Source organism: Acanthaster planci, linkage group LG02 (genome assembly GCF_054643075.1).
Source record: "Acanthaster planci isolate LZ-2023a linkage group LG02, COTS_SCS, whole genome shotgun sequence".
NCBI classification, from domain to species: Eukaryota; Metazoa; Echinodermata; class Asteroidea; order Valvatida; family Acanthasteridae; genus Acanthaster; species Acanthaster planci.
Window position 1 is genome coordinate 34,756,577 of NC_141778.1, and position 19,760 is coordinate 34,776,336.

The 19,760-nt window shown below is 41.2% G+C and overlaps 1 protein-coding gene across 1 annotated transcript; it reads left to right on the forward strand.

Annotated features, from left to right (window-relative positions):
* Positions 1 to 6,547: 6,547 nt before the first annotated feature.
* On the forward strand, positions 6,548 to 19,522 carry LOC147800180 (guanylate cyclase soluble subunit beta-1-like). The gene is made up of 3 exons (XM_087133546.1): positions 6,548 to 7,222; positions 8,337 to 8,410; positions 18,771 to 19,522. Exons 1-3 carry the CDS (start codon positions 7,220 to 7,222, stop codon positions 19,015 to 19,017), a joined length of 324 nt encoding a protein of 107 aa, XP_086989672.1. The 5' UTR covers positions 6,548 to 7,219; the 3' UTR covers positions 19,018 to 19,522.
* The last annotated feature ends 238 nt before the right edge of the window (positions 19,523 to 19,760 follow it).

A 19,760-nucleotide genomic window follows, 5' to 3' on the forward strand; every position in this document is an offset into this window, starting at 1 on the left:
TAAACCGAAGACGACATAGTCACGCTCGAGAATAGACTGTGATTAACTTTCCTACGTTGCGAAACGGAGGCCAAGGCTGGGAGTCCGAGTCAGCTCTACGTGTGTGCACCGGGAAGGGAACACGCAAAAAACGGCTTGGTTGGCAATGAGGCGTGCTGCCGTAGCATGAAATCATTGCCCGCGATGCAACTTATGGGTAAAGCACATCTTACTGGTAACAGAGGGAGGCACAGCTATGAAACTTATTTTAGGTTATAACCAGACATGAGAAACACATCAAGGCGGTCATCAACGATACAAGGTAATATTCAGTTGGTGCAATTTCCTTCCAAATTCAAAGGCAGATTGAATTACCAATCATTTTTGTCGCAGATAGGTGACTATATAATTCAACATTAGACATTTCAACTACTAAAGAGTTAAAAAACTATTTTCCAAGAGTTGCAGCCTCCCACAGGTCAATTTCTTTCTTTCAAAAATAAATAACACTCATTTTGATCCAGTGGCAACATTAGCCATCGAAATTTCAGCGGTTAAATTGAATGGTGGTTATGCTTTAAATATGGCCCTTCAATATCCAGCCATCAAGACTATACAGGTGGATAATCTAAATTCTTAATTACTGATTCTTCAAGGAACACGACACAAAAGGCAGTCAAGAAAAATGTTTTGTATAATATCTGTATAATAATGAATTTTATAATTATGTATCTTAATATTTAATGAGAATGTTACCTTAAACTCTCCAAGAGGTAACGGTCATTTTTTGTGGGTTTAGAATGAATACCTGCACACTTTACCAATTACCAACGTCACTGTTGACCTTAACAAATGTGCACCATCCACTTCATGATCTCCACCAAAAAAGTACCAAACGAAAAGGTCATGATATCGGGGGGGGGGAGGAAAGTTCAGGAAGTAGAGACAAGGTGTGAAGGAGGCATCGAGTCAGCAGCTCAGCCTGGAGGTCTAGGCAGCTTGACGTGGCGTGAGCGTAATGCCCAATGATCCAAATGCCTGGGTTCAGCCTCAACAAGCTTTCATGCTCTACATGTCAGTTTGGACGGGTCTCCCCTGACTGCGCGCAGAAGATCAGCCGATAATGAATGCCACTATTGATTGGTGGAATATAACGGTTCGGTAGCTTGATGGACGGAGTGGATGAGATAAACAGGCCTCCTCGATAATGTTTGCGGTGGATGCAAAAGTTTAAAAGCTGAGAGTGAAGTAGCGTTAAAAGGCGCTTGGTGTACTAAAAGATGAACGTACTTGGTATATAACTACGCATCCAGTTGCTATTAAAAATTGAAAAGCAACTAAAACGCCTTGTAACAATGAAGTGTTTTGGGATTCAAGAGGAAAAATTTTAACTGACAGCCTACATTATATCAAAGAAGGGGAATCAGTGATAGCTTTGAAAACCAGACAAAACATGGTGCGACGGCGTGGGGTACCGGTATATATTGCCACAATGCTGTACTGCACACCACTGGATGTTAAAGTCATCATGATCCTTTCTATTCCTCAACTTATACCCCTCTTTGTTAAACTGCACACATTGGTACCCAAACTTCAAGCACAGGTAAGTTTCTGTCGCCTACAGATCTTATTCTTGTACTAAACTATGCAAAGCTACAGGCGACAGGATATCACCTGTAAGTGACAGGTTTGTCCTCCAGCTATATGGCGGTATCTGCGAATTCGTTGTTGCTAAGAGCAGCCTCCTCAAAACAGTCGTGCAAAATATATCAAGATTGTTAAAAATAAAAACACAAAGTAACGCCAACTCCTCTAACCACCTCACCCTAATCACCGATTTTAATTATTAATAACAGGAAATTCTGGAATTTAAAAGTGTACTATTGCAGAAGATATCTAAGGAGGCGATATTCTTCAGTGCCCACGAAATATCTGACCAGTCTAGCAACTAATGCAACCAATTTAACCAGTACATTTATACCTAAAAAGGGATGTAACTTTCAGGTGGAGTAAAAAGCTACAATAAATTAAGTATTGTGTACAAATACGTCATCAATCCACTTCCCAAAAGGCAACCTGTCAGCCATTTACCACCGTAAATTTCAACCGAACACCCCGTATGTCCATGTCGAGAAACGTGTAGAAAATCGTCAGAATTGAAGACAGCAACATGACCGACATTCACCGGCATGATTGGGTTCATTGTGACGTTATTAACACAAACACCCGCAAAGCAATCCTTGGAATATCTCTATCGGAAAAACTGTGTTGATGAAGTCAAATCGATGGAAAGACCGAGTTGTAATTACCATGGAGCAAGTTCCAAGTATCTGGTTTGGAGGGCCTTTCGACCCTTGCATTGTCCGGCTGCACCTGGCTGCCGCTAACGGTGACAGGCTATTGACTACTACTGTCTTCCCCGCGCGCGGGAAAACAAGTCGAACTTTCAATGGCACGTTTATTTTGGCCACTTAGCTCCGGGTTATGTGAACACGCCTGAAGGTATTGCTGTAAAATGATTGTCAAGTTTTCTGAAAGGTATTTTTCTTTATAGTTACACATTTCTAGCAGCTCTTGAAAATAACTGTGGAAGCTTTCACCTGGCTAGTCACCTTCAGTGCAAACACGAACAGTCACTACAATCCAGTAACTTCCTTAGTGTCCTTTCTCTATGGTTTAACAATGAAAAATCTAAAAGCAAGACATTTCTGTGATTAAAGGTAGCCGCTTCACCTGGGAATGGTGCCCCTAGATATGGGGTAGTCCAGGTCACCTTACTCCCGTTGATGCAATGTAATGAGCGCTCAGTACATGTGTTCTAACGTGTCAGATCTAGTGATTAAAAGCCGCTTGTTGAGAAACGTCAAGGGGGACACCTCGATCAAGTTTCATTTGGTCGAAACGTGGCTCCAACATCAATTTTGTGCAGTGTGCACTCATCGGTTTTCTTCCCATTTCTATTAGCATTGTTGTAGACGGGTCCAGAATAAGTCCCTGTGAGTCCCTCAAGCCAATTCCCAAGCTATTCAAATGAACTGTGGCAAAAGCATTGTTTTGTCATTGGTCACCCTGTTACTTTAGATAGACCTCGAAAAGCAACTCGTGAATGGACTTGTGATGGACTTGACTACAACACCGACGTATAGCGAGTTCGTTAGCAAGTCTGGGGCGGTACAACTGCAATTAAATCAAAGTTCAATGCTTCTAGTTTTTATTCCAGAAACTTATATGAAGTAACCAATTCACAAAGTGCAATAATTACCGTCACATCGCGTCGGTGTCTGAATTTACCTGACAACGTTGAGTGCGTGTTTGTACTTGTACAATATACGTGATATTATAAGCACTACTTAAAGGTACTATACTATCAGCCAGAAGGGAAAGCTTTTCACAAATACTCATCAACACAACAGCCTGGTCAACAATTCTGTGGCGTTTTTCCGTATTAAAAGCCATGAGTGCAAGGTTGTTGTTAAGTATTGAAACCAACGAGAGAACCCACTTACGTTACACAAATATTGAGAGGTATAACAGTCGAAGCCGGGGGTCCTCCCGATTCGTCGATGATCTCAGCTATGGTTGCTATCCCCAACAATCTTTCAAAGGTTTAGCGTGCCATCACATACTAGATCATGTTTCAAAAGTATCTGTTTTATTTCTAAGCAAGACATGACATTTGCTCTGCTCTATACAATTTGGTCTCCTTTGAAAGCTACCCAGAGATGGATTGTCAGCTATTTCGGCTGCTTTCCTTCGGTCCCATGTTCGCGTTTTCCACATGCCAGGAGCATACCTCATCTCTACCAGAACAGTCGGGGCTGACGTACAAGAAACCAATGCCAAGAAACAAAATTACCTTAATATCTGTGAGTGAAATCCTCATTCTGTATGTTGATCATTAGGCGGCCAATATTCCATAATTATCCTCACTGAAAACTTAATCACTAGTCGTATCATTTTTAACAGGTCTCATTATAACACGTCGTTGAGCACAAAATTCAAAGATTTTCATACGACTCCCTTGAGAAAACAATGGGTGTCTAATTTTATTCACTACGACTGCAAAAGAAAAAAAAATAAAAAAATAAAAAATTTGCGCACATTTTTGTTGTCTTCTAAGGACGTTCTTGTCAACTGAAATGTGCATGCATGCATGCATGAAACTTCGGCTCAACACTGATTCACATGAAAAACATATCTAGCATGGTTGGCTATTTTCAAATTAAGCGTCATCAGTTCAGAAACTGGAACTACTTACGACCCTCTGCTTCGTTCATTTCAACTCACGTCAATATGTATTATGTAAGAGTGTCATGTTGCACTTTCTTCCAACATTCTTAAACTTTCATAGCACTAAAATTGCAAAACGTAATGATGAAATACGGGCGATTCACGACAGTGAGCCCCCAAGAGTTTGCAACCCGTTGACCAGTCACAATGCGCGAAATATTACGTCGACCTTTTCCAAATGCGCATTGGATCAACAGATTTCTCTGATTGGGTGAACCACTGCAAACTCTTAGAGGCGCACTACCGGTACTATGGAACGCCCATATTAACCAGAGCTACAAGATTTAAAAATTTACTGATAAATTCACCCCAAGAGAGACACGCACTTCAAACTATTCAATAACATAAAGGCATTATGTACTCGACGTTTAAGTATTCATTTAGGTTAATAATTAAGTCTGATGACTAATGAAAATGTCACAAGTATAACCACGAAGTGCTTCATCGCATTAAGGCTGTGCAACAATCGTGGGAAATAATATCACACCGCCCTAGCAGAGGAAACATTTCCCCATGCAAAAGATAAAGCAGCGGGACAACAAACATTTCCACCTGCCCTATTAGCACTGCTGGAGGCAAGACTTCCTCAGATTTTCCTTCTCACGACTATTCCTCAGCAAGGTTTCTTTTTCCCATCTTTTAAAATCCGAAGCCACACGATGAGAGCACCAAAATACCCACGGCACGACCATAAATAATCCGACCTGTTTATTTATACACGCAACTCTATCGTCCACGACACTATATATAATCGGTAGTTCCTCCATTTTTAATACTGCCGGCTGCTCAGAACACCAGCTCTGGAAATTACTAAGACTGTCATCTAAGATTGAATTTGGTAACTATAATGCATCGTTAAAACATAAAATCACACAATAAGTGTTTTAAGAAATAGCTATAAGATGACATTGCCAAATAAAATACACTTCAAAATGACAAAGACATCTACGAACTCTTGGCCAACTGTTTCATTCGTAAAAACATGTCGGTTACTTGTCCATGACAAGCACTAAAAGTGCTAAAATTAATCATTGGTTAACTGACCGAAACATTTCGGCCACCAAAAAGAAAACGGAACACATGATGTTTACTTGCTGGGAAAGGGACATGTCATGCACGTTCAAAAACCCGGTGAGTAGGAGGAATTTGTGAGGGCTTTAGCTAACGGACTCAGACTAGCTAGATGACCATAGAGATATACGATTTGGATACGTCCGCAGGGCGGAGGATTTCCTTCCTCCCCTGCAACAAGGTTTTAGTCCTACGCGATGGAGTTCCAACCAAAATATGCAGACATTGCTATCTGCTGAATGTATCCCCAGAGAAAATACATGTCCAAACGAGCTATAGGCACTGAGGCAGTAAACTCCCACCAGCACATACACGCTAAGTGTGTGATGATATTTCTCTATCCTATAGTTTGCCATGAGCCGATAATTACAGTCAGCACGTCCAACTATACCTTGGTTCCCATTTTCAACACGTGAACGGTTATCATTAATTACAAGAAAAAAAGGAAAAAGAGCGGTTTTCCACAATTATTAACGGAGACGCTACGGACCCTTAACGATATTTCAAAAGACGCATCGGTTCTTTGTAAGCAAAATGAAGAGAAGAAAATTAATTGAAGTTAGAATTAATGATGATAAAATTAGATTTCAAGTAAAAAGTAACTAGGCCCTATGTCCCCTTAACCTATTCCTTTACATTTCATCTCTATCATAGACAAATTTAAATTAATATTCAAAGGTTTCCTAATGGCCTCGGGAAAAGCTTAAAAGCTGAGTATAGCCTTTATTTTCAGCGATTTCATATTTTTTACATTTTAAAATAATGAGGAACTGCATGCCTGAAGCATCCCCCAAATCACAAGCTTTCCTACTCCTCCTTTTTGTTGTGAGGCACATGATCTGAGGATCTGCGTATCTCATCTAGCGCCCGACGACTAAAATTCTTGGCGTTGACCGCATCCATCTTGTCATCGAAGGATGGCATTCGTTTATTATTGTATAAGGACAGCATCTCAAAGGATGTCTCAAAAGGACGAAAAGACCATTACCAAGGACGACTGAGTGGGGTATTGCTCACGTACGTACAAAAAAACACATCATTAAATTCTTGCCATTTTATATCCACAGCTGGAGACGATTTTGATAGGCCCTAATGTAATGGAAATTTTTACGCGTGAACAATTCACTACCTTTGTTTCTTTTTTTAATATTTTATTTCTTTAATTATTTTTTAGTTAAACAATGTGCAAGATCTTATCTTGCAGAGTGGAGGTACTTCCCATCAGTATTATGAGAAGAGTCCACTCGCTTTTTGCCCTTTTCATACTGTGATGTGCTGTGTTAGGCCTTCCTGTCTCGTAATTCCATCTTACGGGACAGGCCCGCTTGCCTTACTCATGCGCGTGTTTGGAACTGTAAGTCCTTTGAAGTGTAAGGTGATGCCACGAATCCCGTTCGTTCGCTATTTTGCAGGCAACATCAAAAGAATGGCGAATCGCTGCACAGCGCGTAATAAGAGAAAGCCACCCTAGTCGAGCCGGCAGAGGGAGCCCTTGCTTTTTGTAACATCACCGCCGACGCGGAGGCTTGCAGTGCACGCGCACAGGGAAAAGGCAGCAAATTACTCCATCCCTTGCTCACTGACACGCGTAATATAGGATCCGTCGCCCTCCCATCTAGGCTAGGATTCTTGGTAAGGGAAACAAGCGTCTAAAGCACAATTCTGTGGACACCAGTCCCCAATCTGAAATCTGACCGGCCGCCGATTCCATAGGTCCCGGTTTTCCTACGACTACACGGTGTGCCCGATGACCAAACCGCATGCTGTGTACCAAATCCTATGTGGATCAGAGAAGAGTAAACTGTCAGCCGTTCGTATTGATCACGTACACAAAGGACAGGTGTAAGGTTGAAAGAGTGGTACTACCAAAGCCGAAATCATGGTAAGTTTCAGAATTCCATTTCTGCCAAATTTCACTTTGTGTGTCGGTTGTAAACCATAATAAATATTGTTTAGATTGGTAGAGTTGCAGAATTAAACCACGAATTGTGGAAGTTAAGTTGAATATCATTCCAGACAATTCATGTGAATCGGAGGGGTATTATAATTTGGTGTTGATATGCAGCAAGAGAGTGCTCTTCAACTTTTGCATGAAAGTGCACAACTTCACCTAAACCAACGGCTCCAGCACGTGCCGGTGCCATTGATACGCCATCTTTCCCGTGCTCTGAAAATGCACTTCATACACCGTCCGTCCTGGTGCAGTGTGCAAGACTGAAAACATTAATAGCTTTCAGCTGCTACAAAACCGATGGTAAATCTTCTCTCCTCGACCCAGCTCTTTGGGTCGAATGCATGCGTGGTCGAATACCATTACTAAAGTAATTCTAAATCTATTTCATAATTCGAAGGTACGAATTAGTTAAGATCATTCCAAATCAATAAAGCCCGCGCACAAGGCGAACAAAGCGAGGTGCGTTCCAAGGTATAAGTATTTTTAGAGTACCCCTAAGATTTACGTGCCTGCCTGTTTTAAATTTCACGACATTTCTGTTTCCCCTCGAGAACTACATAGAGAAAATATTTCATTTCAATCAGATACTTTAAAAAGGAATCCTGCAAAGGAACTGAAAACCGAAAAGGCACTTGTGCACAATATTCTGGCATTTTGTTTTGTAATGACATTAGATGCTTTTCAAGTACAGGGTTTATTGCTCGATAATCCGAATTCAAAACCTCTGAACCATTTCATGAGAAATGTATGCTTTTCACTTGTATGCAGTTACATGTCTCAAAATGTCAGAAGTCTGTTTACGACTTCAAACTTGATCAAAATTTCAATGGTAATCTTAACTGATGATCATGCATTTTTTACAAAGAATAATGAATATTCAGTCAAGATATGGCATGAACCAAACACAAACCTACTGTAAATTATGGCATCAAATGGTGAAAACCTACTTTCGCTCTCTCCAGTATTGTACCATGACAAATACGAAATATTTTTTGTTCGATACCGAATGCCTTTTTTGGTATATTTTCTTTCCTATGTGCAGTATGGCTTCGTCAATCATGCCTTGGAGCTGCTTGTGCTGCGCAAGTTTGGCCAGGAACAGTGGGAGGCGATTAAGTAAGTCCCCTTTAGTCGCTCCTATTACATTTTTTCCTAGTCATACCAGTCCGAGGGCTCCTGGTGTTCCATAGTGCAGTGACATTCTAACCAAATCCCACAGCCAGCCGCTGGGATTTCACTCAAGCTATCTTTATGCTAATTTTATATTTTTGGAAGGCATAAATTCACACGTACTGCGCTAGCTCAGCCATCGCTCTAACACATACACTACATACCTGTAAATTATTCACCAGTATACGACGACCGAATTTCTGACTTCAAAATTTCAAACAAGACGGGATGGCAGATAATGGGGTATAAGCAGTAGCGAAGGTAGAGTAATTTGGGGCCAGTATTCTTACAAGTATCCCCTTTATAAAATGTACCGTCCTTAAAACTGTCCTCGATTTTAGGTGGAAAGGGTGGGAAAATTTATGTTTAAACCTCCCTGGTGTGGTAAAAATTCAAACATGGCTTCGTTGAAGTACAGAAGAGTGATTAACGATGTACTGTTTTCAAGCCTGAAAATGTCACCATTTTCTAAACATCCACATGCATCGATGGTAGTCATCAGCCACAATCGTGCTACTTAGGCTTACGTGCTAGTGAAAAATGTGCGAGTAAAATATCAATCCATCGTGCTTTTATCTCACTTGGCCTTCTTAACAATGCACACAACTGGACGATGAAACCAGAGATAACCCAACAGATAAATAACATCCATCATCTAATTCATTTTATAAAGATTCAGTAAGCGTGGCCTTAGTGTATAGACAGTGCCACTTAAAAGGGAGTCCATTTCACCCATTTTAGTTTAACCTTCAATCAAACGCTCTCCGGATAAAAGCCTTTCTCGCTGTGTTTCTTTTCCGTCACATTTTCGAGGGGATGGGGGGTGGACAATTATTTTTATTCCATGCTAAATGAGGGTCATCGTAAATTTTGGAAATCCTGTCCATATGACCAACCACAATAATATGTACTACACTGGCAGACAGTTTGCTGCATGTGCCTTTCTATGACGTTACGTGCGCTGTTTGAATGTGAAGGATTCAGTGAACCATGGTATGAGATTAAGGATCCTTTTGCAGCATCCCGTCTAAAAGAGGAGAAAAATAACAAGGCACGAAGGCAGCCTTCTGCTTTATTAGGTTGCTGTAGGCAAGCGAATAACACACGGTCTAATAGTTGATCGCGCTTGTACACGGCTTCACAACCACTATAGGTTTGGGAACTTTAATTGCAAAAGGCATATTGCCTGAAGCAACATAACGTGTGTGCTTCACTAGAGACTCACGGCAAAATGCCCCAAAGCACATGCCATGATTTCTTACATTTTCATTATTATTATTTATTTTGATAAGACTGCGTGTACTACCTATGCACCTGATGTACAGAACTGATGTAGGTTTCAAACTGGATGACGTATTTCCACTTGAAGGACTTTTTATAACATGCATGACTAGAACATAGACACAAGTCATGTTAGTCGAAATGAGGAAAAAACACCGACAGCGGACTCTCGGTGAAGTGGCGCTAAAATTGTGAGGCCAACCCCACCAAAGTTCAATTTAAAAATTGTTCACTCTATGCCTAATTCTATAAAAGGGTCAGTGATGCATATTTCAAGCCCTTGGTTTTTATTGAATGCATTCATACTAATGAGGTATTGCTCGTCCCGTGTGCAGGTAAAATATGATACTAGCTGACTCTGCTCACAAAAGATGGCGGGGAAGGAGAGCTGCTGGGAGTGTATTTATAGTGAGCGGCTTGCTGCGTACGCTGAACACATTCTCAACAAGCTTGTAGGGGTGTGCCAGTGTAGACTTACACCTCCTTTAGTCCGCCTGCTTTCTTTGCACAGCCGCTCTTCGCTGGTGGGCCCGTTCGTGCAATGAAGCCCCAAGCTACCATCTTTCCCCTTTGCCAAAACCCTCAATAATTTGCCAATATTGCATTCCTCCCGCTCTCTGGCCGTTATTTCCCGAGCACTCGCGCGTCCTGTTTCTTCGCTCTCTGCGTCTTTATCATCTCTATTTCCACCTTCACTTACCTCTTTGTGATTCTATTTATTGACCCAATTCTGCTCGAGTCAAGCTCTGAGCTGATAACATTTCGTTTCGCAACTGACAGAATAAAATCATTATTACAAAAACCAGTACACTTTTCGTTACGATTTAGCGAAACCATGCGCAACGAGTTCTCTACCCTACTGACAAAAAAAATCAAATTAAAAAAAATTACGATTAGTGTTTCCGAGGCCTGCCTGAACTTTTAGGCAATGAGGACGCTGAGGTCTATTTTCATTCGACTAAAGCATGCTTAGGACTTACTCGTCGAAATTACACTCCGAGGATTTGCTGCAAACGGCCCGCAAGCCCCTTGAAATTTAATGTACGGAGGCCACGGCGGTTTTCAAATCTCCACCATTACAGGTGGAAAACAGAATTGGATAAGGATCGGACGGAGGATCACTTTCTGTTCTATTTACGGCGAGGGGACTATAAACAAATTGTAAATGAGAAAAGAATGGATCGAACTCTCTCAGATCAAATTTCTTCCTTTTAGACGGACCAAGGCGGTAAGCTCCCGTGAACATGAAAGAGATTGGGTAATTTGAGAGGGAAAATAACAGATATGGACAGATTCTTTTTTGAGACTGCGTGGTAATTTTAAAGATAAAGTATCTATATTGATCTGATCCCTGACCTCCACCACCATCTAAAAAGTGCATCGTGGTGGCACCTTATGTACCACTAACAATACAGTACAAATTGCCCTAGTCTATGGGCCCAGAGTGGACCAGGAAAGGGCGCCATTTTCCTAGCAACGGAGGTTCCTTTGGTGGGAACCGCACTTCGCTGGTTCAACAGGACTATGAAATGCAAACGATGCGGCCGCATCGGAACCAACTAAATAAGCACTCCCCACAAACATGGCTCTTGTTTTTGCCCAAAGCGGATATGTCACCGTTACCGACAGTACCAAGACATAAATAACTCATTAGCCTGGTGCAAACGAGTCCAAATGGCGGCTGTCATAGCAGGATTTGGCAATGATAAATCTATTACTGCCAACATCCAATCAATCCAAACATTATCGTCGATATCTACAACACAAAAATCCCAGAAACCTAACAAAAACTACCGCGATTTCCAATAACGTACAAGCTGATCCTCAGTATGGATGTGACGTCATGCATACGTTAAAATGGTCTGGTTTTAAGCGGTACCGTTTGTAGCATAAATACAGCTGCTACATAAACTTACAGATTTACGCTACACTCCAAAGGTCTACAAAATGAAATACCACTCAGTACCCTTCCATGCGTGATTCTTCACAATAATATGCACCATTCAGTGGCGTACAGTGGGTAGGAAGATTGAGCGCTGAGTTTTTCTTGAAGAAGACCCGGAGTCAAATTGTGTAAATATGGTCAAGTCTATTCTGCCGGTAGCCATTTTCATTCCCGATTCGAAGCCGTGACGGAGTACCGAGGCGAATCAGTCGGGGGTGAGGATGCTTCAAGAGCCTCCTGATGAATTCCCAAGAGTTCAACTTGAGAATGTTTAGTTCTGTGTCTGCTTGTTCGACACACTGAAGCATCTTCCGGACCGAAGTGGCGGTGGAAAGTGGCTACAAAAAGAAGGTTAGGTCGAGACCTGCGAGACTTTATCAGCGGCGTCGACGAACTTTGTGAAGAGTCGTTCACTTATATAGAGATCAGTCAACCGACACATAGCGAAATGTCAACCTCGTGAAAAAATGCTTCTGACTGGATTGCTAATGAGCAAGGAAACTAGGGAATCAGTAGGAGGTGTTTTCAACCAAGCGTATCTAACCTAACACTACGAGTAAAAGACATGTGTCACGTTGAAGCCGGGGTTTTATTTACACCAGGTAGGCCTATTTAAAATTCAGTTCCTAATTTCATTTTCATCTATCGTACCTTCGTAAGAAACCCAACAATAAGACCACTCCGAAACTCTAGCAAGCCAACATCAAAATCCATTTAAATTTTCTTTTAAACTAAGGACACAGACAAGGGTAAAGTTTCTTAGTTGTGCTTTTTTTTCACTGAATGCACGAACTCTACGGTTTATTCACGATTTCCCAACAGGCTAATACCATTCCAGAAATACTCCTTAAAAGGCAGCAAACCAGAGACTGAAGCGTCACCGGTTATTACTAGCATATTTCGGCCTTTTGAGGGTGTTTGTCCACATTATTACCCTCTGAGTATTTCACGCATCTCTGTCGTTTAGCCAATGTATTAATCCCGCGGTCTTGTCTCCTCCGTCTCTGAACTTGGACATCAGTTCTCTTTCGTTTCATTCTGCAAAAGCAGATGGATGACATCAATATCTCTAACAGGCGCTCTAAAAATAACTGGAGGCTCACAGATACGATTTGATTCGGTAGATGTATCACTCTATCTCTCAGTGTTATGGCGATAATATATTCAGATAAACTGATGTCTATCGATGTTGATATACGCTTATGTGATGTTGGTGATGTTTTGTTTGTTTTCGCTTGATATTTTTGAGATGATTAATCGAGGATAAAAATATGAAAACAACCGTGTGACATATTTAACGTAATGACATGGCACAACTCCCCCACATTCAATTTGTTTTACATGTACAAGTAGTTTGGTAGTGGCGTATGAGCAACAATGAACAATGCACAAATTTGAATGGGCAATGGAGTATCTCCTACAGAAGTAATAAAACAAGTCACTATTAACAGTTCAAACAAATGTGTATCATACCTCCTTGACATTTGAGCAGCCTTTTTATCATTTTTTTCATTACGTCTTTTTACACACGTGATTCTAATGTCCCTGTGTTTTTAATCAAAGCAAAACAACAATAACATGTGTTTAATTAAAGGCTGGAAAAATGACAAAAAATAAATCTTTCAATTTCAGTTTTAAGAAAACCTCTTCAAATAAATTGATTCTATTTTGAGAAGATTCACGGCCGTAAACCAAAGATGTTTGATCTGGACTCTGTTGATGATTTAGAAATAGGCATCTCAGGAAACACTCTTCTTGTGTGCAAATACTTTCTCTTCAAGATTTTCTATTTTTAATATTCAACTTTCGTTTTGCATCAATCTGCATACCCTATCCTCAATGTCAAGTTCAACTGTTAATCAAAAGCACGATAATATACAGCACATAATATACAGCAGACTCGTTCTGACGATTTCGGGATATGGAGATATCAATCTTTCAGCAGATTACAGTTTAAGGTCAGCCAGTTCTAGACAAATTCCAGAGTGTCCGTGTTTACGCTCTGATGTGCTCAAGTGGGTTTTTTTTTTCCAGACAAACGGGCTTCGGCGATTGACTCAATGGCTCCATCAAGACGTTAAAATGAAAACATGCTCGTCGTTTTGTCTCTCTCTTTCTGACCTTTTGCGCTTAAAACGGAAATTGTGAGAGTGGTCCTTTGAAGTACTTCCATTCATGGGTTCTGCTGCCATCTTGTCATGGTGTAGAAACATTTTCCTTGATTTTAAAGGTGCATTGTCTTAAACTGGTACTCACAGGAATTTCTAAGCGCGCCTTTCATACCAATGTTTACTACATTCAAATTTGAAAATGTATGTCTTATAGTATACCGATTTTAAAACCCTCTTCCGACAGAAAAGTGGGGTCATAACAAGCTTCAAAACGATACCATGTGTGGGCTGACATTCACCCGCCTCACTCTTATAGTCGTGCATCTCTCAATAGCAAATATCTGCGAATGGTTTCGAATTTCGTCTTTCTGATTAGAAAGCATCTTCCAGACATCCATATGGATTCTTGAAGGAGCTAAACCCTGGGCGACTGACTCAATGCACAGCTTTATTGGCAGTATAGACGGTAGATCGCCTAAGTAGGATAAAAAGATATAGGTCTGGGCATTGATTACAGATGCAGTTCCCCAGAAGACAAGCTTTGAATAAAAGACATAACGATGCATTGGTTCCGAACTCGGTGGCACTAAAGTAGGACATGCTTTCTATTAAGTAGGTCATATCTGTGACGACATGGCATACATAACACGGTTAACCGTAACTGTCCCCTTATATGCCGTGTGCTGTATAGTCACCCTAGATCTTGTTTGATGTCTACACCTCTACAACAGCGATGTACACAAACCAGGATCTGTGCTGCCAAACAAGGCAGCTTAGCCTTTTAAATCAACGAACGGTTAAGTACATGCAATTCTCTCCCGAGTCGTATTTTGTGTTTTCCAGACTTCCGGGTAGAGCACTTCAACCATTCATAATACAATAGCCTATTTCTTGTGTCCAGTAAGCAACCCAACGTGACGTTGGCTTATCTTCCTTCACCTCCCCGTTGAGTCAACGTGGAGTGAGGAGTCGGCCCAGCTGTGACGTTTCTAAACTCTTCTACTCGACCGAGACAAGTGTGAATTTTTTTAAATGTCAGAGTACATCTCATTGTCACAAGTACAAGTCAAGATGATGATTTATTGCGGACGACTCTTCACATTCCTGAAAGTGTATGGCGTTGAGTCTTGGTATCTACTAGGATCACAGTCTGTAGGAGTACCACCGAAAATAAAGTCACAGATGTTAAGTGTTCCACGTTATAGACGGGCAATAATAATAATGTCAAAGAAGATGAGATGTCAATGCCTGGGTTAAGCCCAAATATTACACGCACTCCAGCTCATCCTTGCAGTGATGATGACGAAGTTGGTCCCCTGATTTTTGCTTTTGCCATTCCAAATGTACAAAAGCCCAATCCCCAATATACATGTATTCACACTGGAACATCGAAAAGATATTTCAAACTTTTCGAAGAGACACACTTGTGTTGCATTGCTGTGAGTCTACGTGACTCTGTCGACATTCTCTTCCTCAGTACAGGCCAGCGAAAGGGCAAATCCCCCTGCAAATTCACATCCGACAAAAATTTGTCAACTTGCAACAGAATGGACCGCCCGCAGCCAAGCGTGCATGTCCGTAGAGTATCGCTTCCGCGCTTGAAGCGCCCGAGGCACCTCGTCGTCCAAGAAGGGTCTGCGCCTTTCCGTGCTGTGCCATCGATTCGTGCTAGACCCTCTAGGTTGTCAGAGTCTTTCACGGTGACTGATACTTTTTTGTACTTGTCCACGAAGTTCTCGAAGGGGGAAATGTCTCAGTTTTCATGAATATTGCCGAAAGGGTTCTGGTACCTTCCCAGGCTTTACGCCGCATCACAAGTATGGCGGCATGTCGCTTTCATGAAATTGATTCCATTGATGATCTTCTGGTCTTTGAGTGTCTTCAATTCACAAGGTTGCTTGTCCTGCTGCTGTTGAAGTTCCATTTAAGAAACGACACCACACAGCCGGGCAAAAAATCACCAAGACATTTCAAGGACCCAGACAGAGATCAAAAGTCTACAATCAATAATTATCATAGCCGATTTTAAATAATTCAAGGTGGAAAAACTGGCGACAGCTTAAGATGATTTATCTTTAAGATTTCCCGATCAGAATGATTAAAAACAGTAACATCCGGCTTTGGAGATCCAGCAAAGGGACAAACTCGTTATTTCAATTCTCAAGAGTGGGCTTTCCTGCCTTTAGTCGGTTGAGGTTTAAGGTTTTTATCTTGCGTTACTATCATTGTTCTACAATAAGTTGCCCATCTCAATAACTGTCATAATTCAGATTTATTTGTCAAAATTCTGATTTTAAAAATCCCACGTGACACTTTGTATTCGTTTAATTACATGAAGATTGAGAAATTATATCCTTTATTCAGAAACTGCAATTAAAAGGTATCACTACTGCATGAAAAAACACACATCCCCGTGGCAAAATGTTGAGCTCATCTCGAAAACAAAGACAGGTGATCCGCGCGTCTTGCGATTGTTTTTCCCCATTCGTCGAGACAGTGAACATGTAAATTAATTTTCCTAATGCCCCCGGACTTGAAGTGCCTGGTTGGCCAGTAATAACCCCGTCGAGACCCATGGGTTCCCCTCGCCAGAGAGGGAACGATCCCCGCGTGATGCAACTGCGGCTCGGTAATTACGACTGGAAACCCCGGCGATGCCTACGGCTAGGGCCTTAGACTTTATCTCCTCTCTGAAGCGCATCAGTGAGTGTCTTTAATCTCAAGTTTTAATTCCCTAGTTTTGCTGAACAGGGCATCTGTGACGGAACGACATTGGGGGAATCGCTGATGGAACAATACCCACAGAAGCTGATAGACGGGGGGATCTCGAGTTCTTTAAAGGGGAAGTTGGAATCCAAAGAAAATGTTTGTGTTTAGATGCAGATTAATTTGACGAGTCTCTAGTCAAAATGCCGAAGTTATTCGGATGACACTCAACCCAAAGACTTGTTTATCAGTACAATCTATACCAGGCTGAGATGTGGATGCGAGGTGCTCTTACTAAATGCAAATCTCACGCGCATGAAAATAAAACATAAAACAAACAAAAACAAAACGCTGGATCGTGACAAAACTGAACCGTTAAGATCACTGCTCTCAACAGTTCTAGTTCATTAAAGGGAAATGTGTGGGCAAAATCACTGAGAGACTGACATTATCAAAAACATCCCTTTCAGCCTGTATGAATGAAACACTGAATCTATACACTTTATGGTGTGATCATTAAAGCTTCAAAAGGGTATCTTTTCCTCTAGGGGAAAATGCTAATTTTTGCGAGAATCATGCAGGCGTTTCCAGCCAACTGGAAACATGAGTTAAAGTACCTTCTGCCCGTCAGGGGATAATTTAAGCGGTCAGCTATACAGCACTAAACAAGGCCATGAGCAGGGAATTACTCCGCTATCATCCACCTGATTCATTCCCACATCGCACGGAGTCCCGATCGATTACTGCACCCATCTATCAAGCGCACCTGTAGTCAGTTAAGGGAATGAACTCCCTACATCTCTAACTCTCTCGAGTGACGTCAGAGGTTCCTCGCCTTCAATCAGCGCTGTGATTATTAGCCCTGGAAGAAGCCTACATCATCATCATAAGTACAGGGATGCTACTCGGCGCTGTCTTAATCACAGCGCGCTGGGAACAGACTCGCCCCACTGATGAGACGCGTGTCTTGATATGGATGATATCTAAGATGACACTTGAAACATGCATGATTGCTGAACTTCAATCAAAGATGTATTGGTCCTCTCTTGGCTTATGGGTTGCATCTTTGGATCTATGCTGAGCCTTGCTATATATGTGGCTTTCACCATCTTTATCCCCAACCGTCCTTATATCTCACGTGCATTATGAGAGCAGCCTTCGAGGTGGATTCATTTTTCATAGAAGGTTCCAGAAATATTCAAAGGGTTTCGGGCCATCTTATTGTGCCACTTGCACAGGCCCCTAAATAAAGGGTTATCTCAATATCTTCACAAGTCGTGTTTTGAAGACAAGTCGAGCTTCTGTACGGCAGGAAACAACCAACTCCATACAACAAAGTAGGATAAAATTCGTCGGTACAAGAAACAAAATTCATTACATATATTTTATATAACCTTGTTAACATTTCCGAAAAGATATGAAAAAGTGCTAAAATGTAAGTCTTTACCGCTTATATAATCTACGACATTACACATCAAGCAGGCGTGTTAAATTCACCACAAGACTGGAAAGTAATGAAAACAATTTTTTTCACCTCAAACTGTCTACTTTCTCATTAAAATAGTCAAGTACAGCGTTTGGGGAAAATGGGTGAGGAAACCCTACCCACCTGACATTTTACAGAACTATTGTACACGAATTGCACCGCGCAAAGATGCACAACTGGCCAAAATATACAAGGACGGAGGGGTTTGTTATTTTCAAGTACCGTGAGATTTCCACAGCCCGATGGTATTTGCACATCATTCAAACATGCTCACACATCGTATTCATGCTCTCCCCTGGGGTGTGCTCAGAGAGTCGATCAAATGACAGCTTGGAAAGAAGGAAAACTTATATTTGGATTTTGGGCCTATCGAAACGAGGCTCTTGGAAGGAGATATTCGCCAGCAAAGTTCAGCTACCCTAGTAAATAATTACATATGCCAATCATTCTAATTCGACAGCATTTCTGGCCTTAAGTATTTGCCCTGTCAAAAGTATATCATTAACATGATAGGACAGATTTCCTATAAGTTGATGATCCACGGTCATCTCCTTAAAAGACGTCGATGCTAAGCACACGGATGGGAGAATGAAGTAAAGACATTATAAGTTTGAATAATATGCATAACACTATGTACATAATATACAATGAAAATCAAAATCAGGAAGTTGCCATCCAGCGTGATGCATAAAGCTAGTTTAAGGCGTCTAATTACTGAAATTTGGCGCTACCTGCACTCATTAATCACTGTCCGTTTCAAACATTTCATACTAACAGAAAAGAGGCGGCGGTTGATGTTGACGGGCACTTCTTAACCCGCATGGTCTACGATGACATGAAGACATACGACCTGGTGACAGCTGCTGTTAATGTCCTCGGTGAAGTATTATCTAACGTTTTCTTAGAGTTGGGATATGCATGTGGGTGCTTTGCCACGTGTATGGCCCTAGCCGTTATACTCACAACAGATAAGGAAAATGGTTTTACCTCTGTGAATGGGGGTGAGTTGAAGCATTTCACTTGAACTTTTATTATTGATGGCATCATGCACATGTAGTAACTAGCAGTATTCATAGACGTTGCATGTTTCCAACCAAAATAAATACACCGCTTTTACGATACATGAAATACCTTCACAAATATGAAAACCAACGAAGCAGGCCGTTGATTTCGAGTCATTTTTACTTATATTCAAACTACTCAGAGGTTATAATGTCGAATGCTATGCTGGTTGAAATGTCAATGACCTGGGTACTTCGCAAATTACTAATAGCCCGAAGTATAAGTACAGTACACTGGTAGTACACTGTGCCAATCCTATATGAATTGTATAAAGCTTTCAACAAACACGACACGCGGTGGAGTGTTGACTCTCTGAGCTATAGGCATACACTAATCGATCTGTGCACAACTCATGTTGTTTTATCATTACGAACGTTCACTTCCTTACGTCTGAGTGCGCCACTATTTGAAACTGCGGTACTGTTGACTGATATCAACAATGAAGGCCCCGAATTCTAATCGGATCAGGCGGCAATTCCATTTCGATTCCATTATACTTCAACGCTGTAAGCAAAACAAACTCTCAACAAAAAGGTTGCAAGCGAAGATGCTCATTATTACTGGATTGTTTACAGCTGATATTGTGTACTATATGAAGTTTCCGAGATTATTGGAAATTCGCCGAGAAAAACAAGCTACTAGCCGTAATTCCATGTCCAACTTTCAAAAATAGTTGTGGAAAACGTTATTTTCCACATTAAGTCC

Coding starts and splice junctions, on each gene's coding strand:
- LOC147800180 (XM_087133546.1), top strand. Junction 8,411..18,770: donor GAACAGTGGGAGGCGATTAA/GTAAGTCCCCTT, acceptor TCATACTAACAG/AAAAGAGGCGGCGGTTGATG.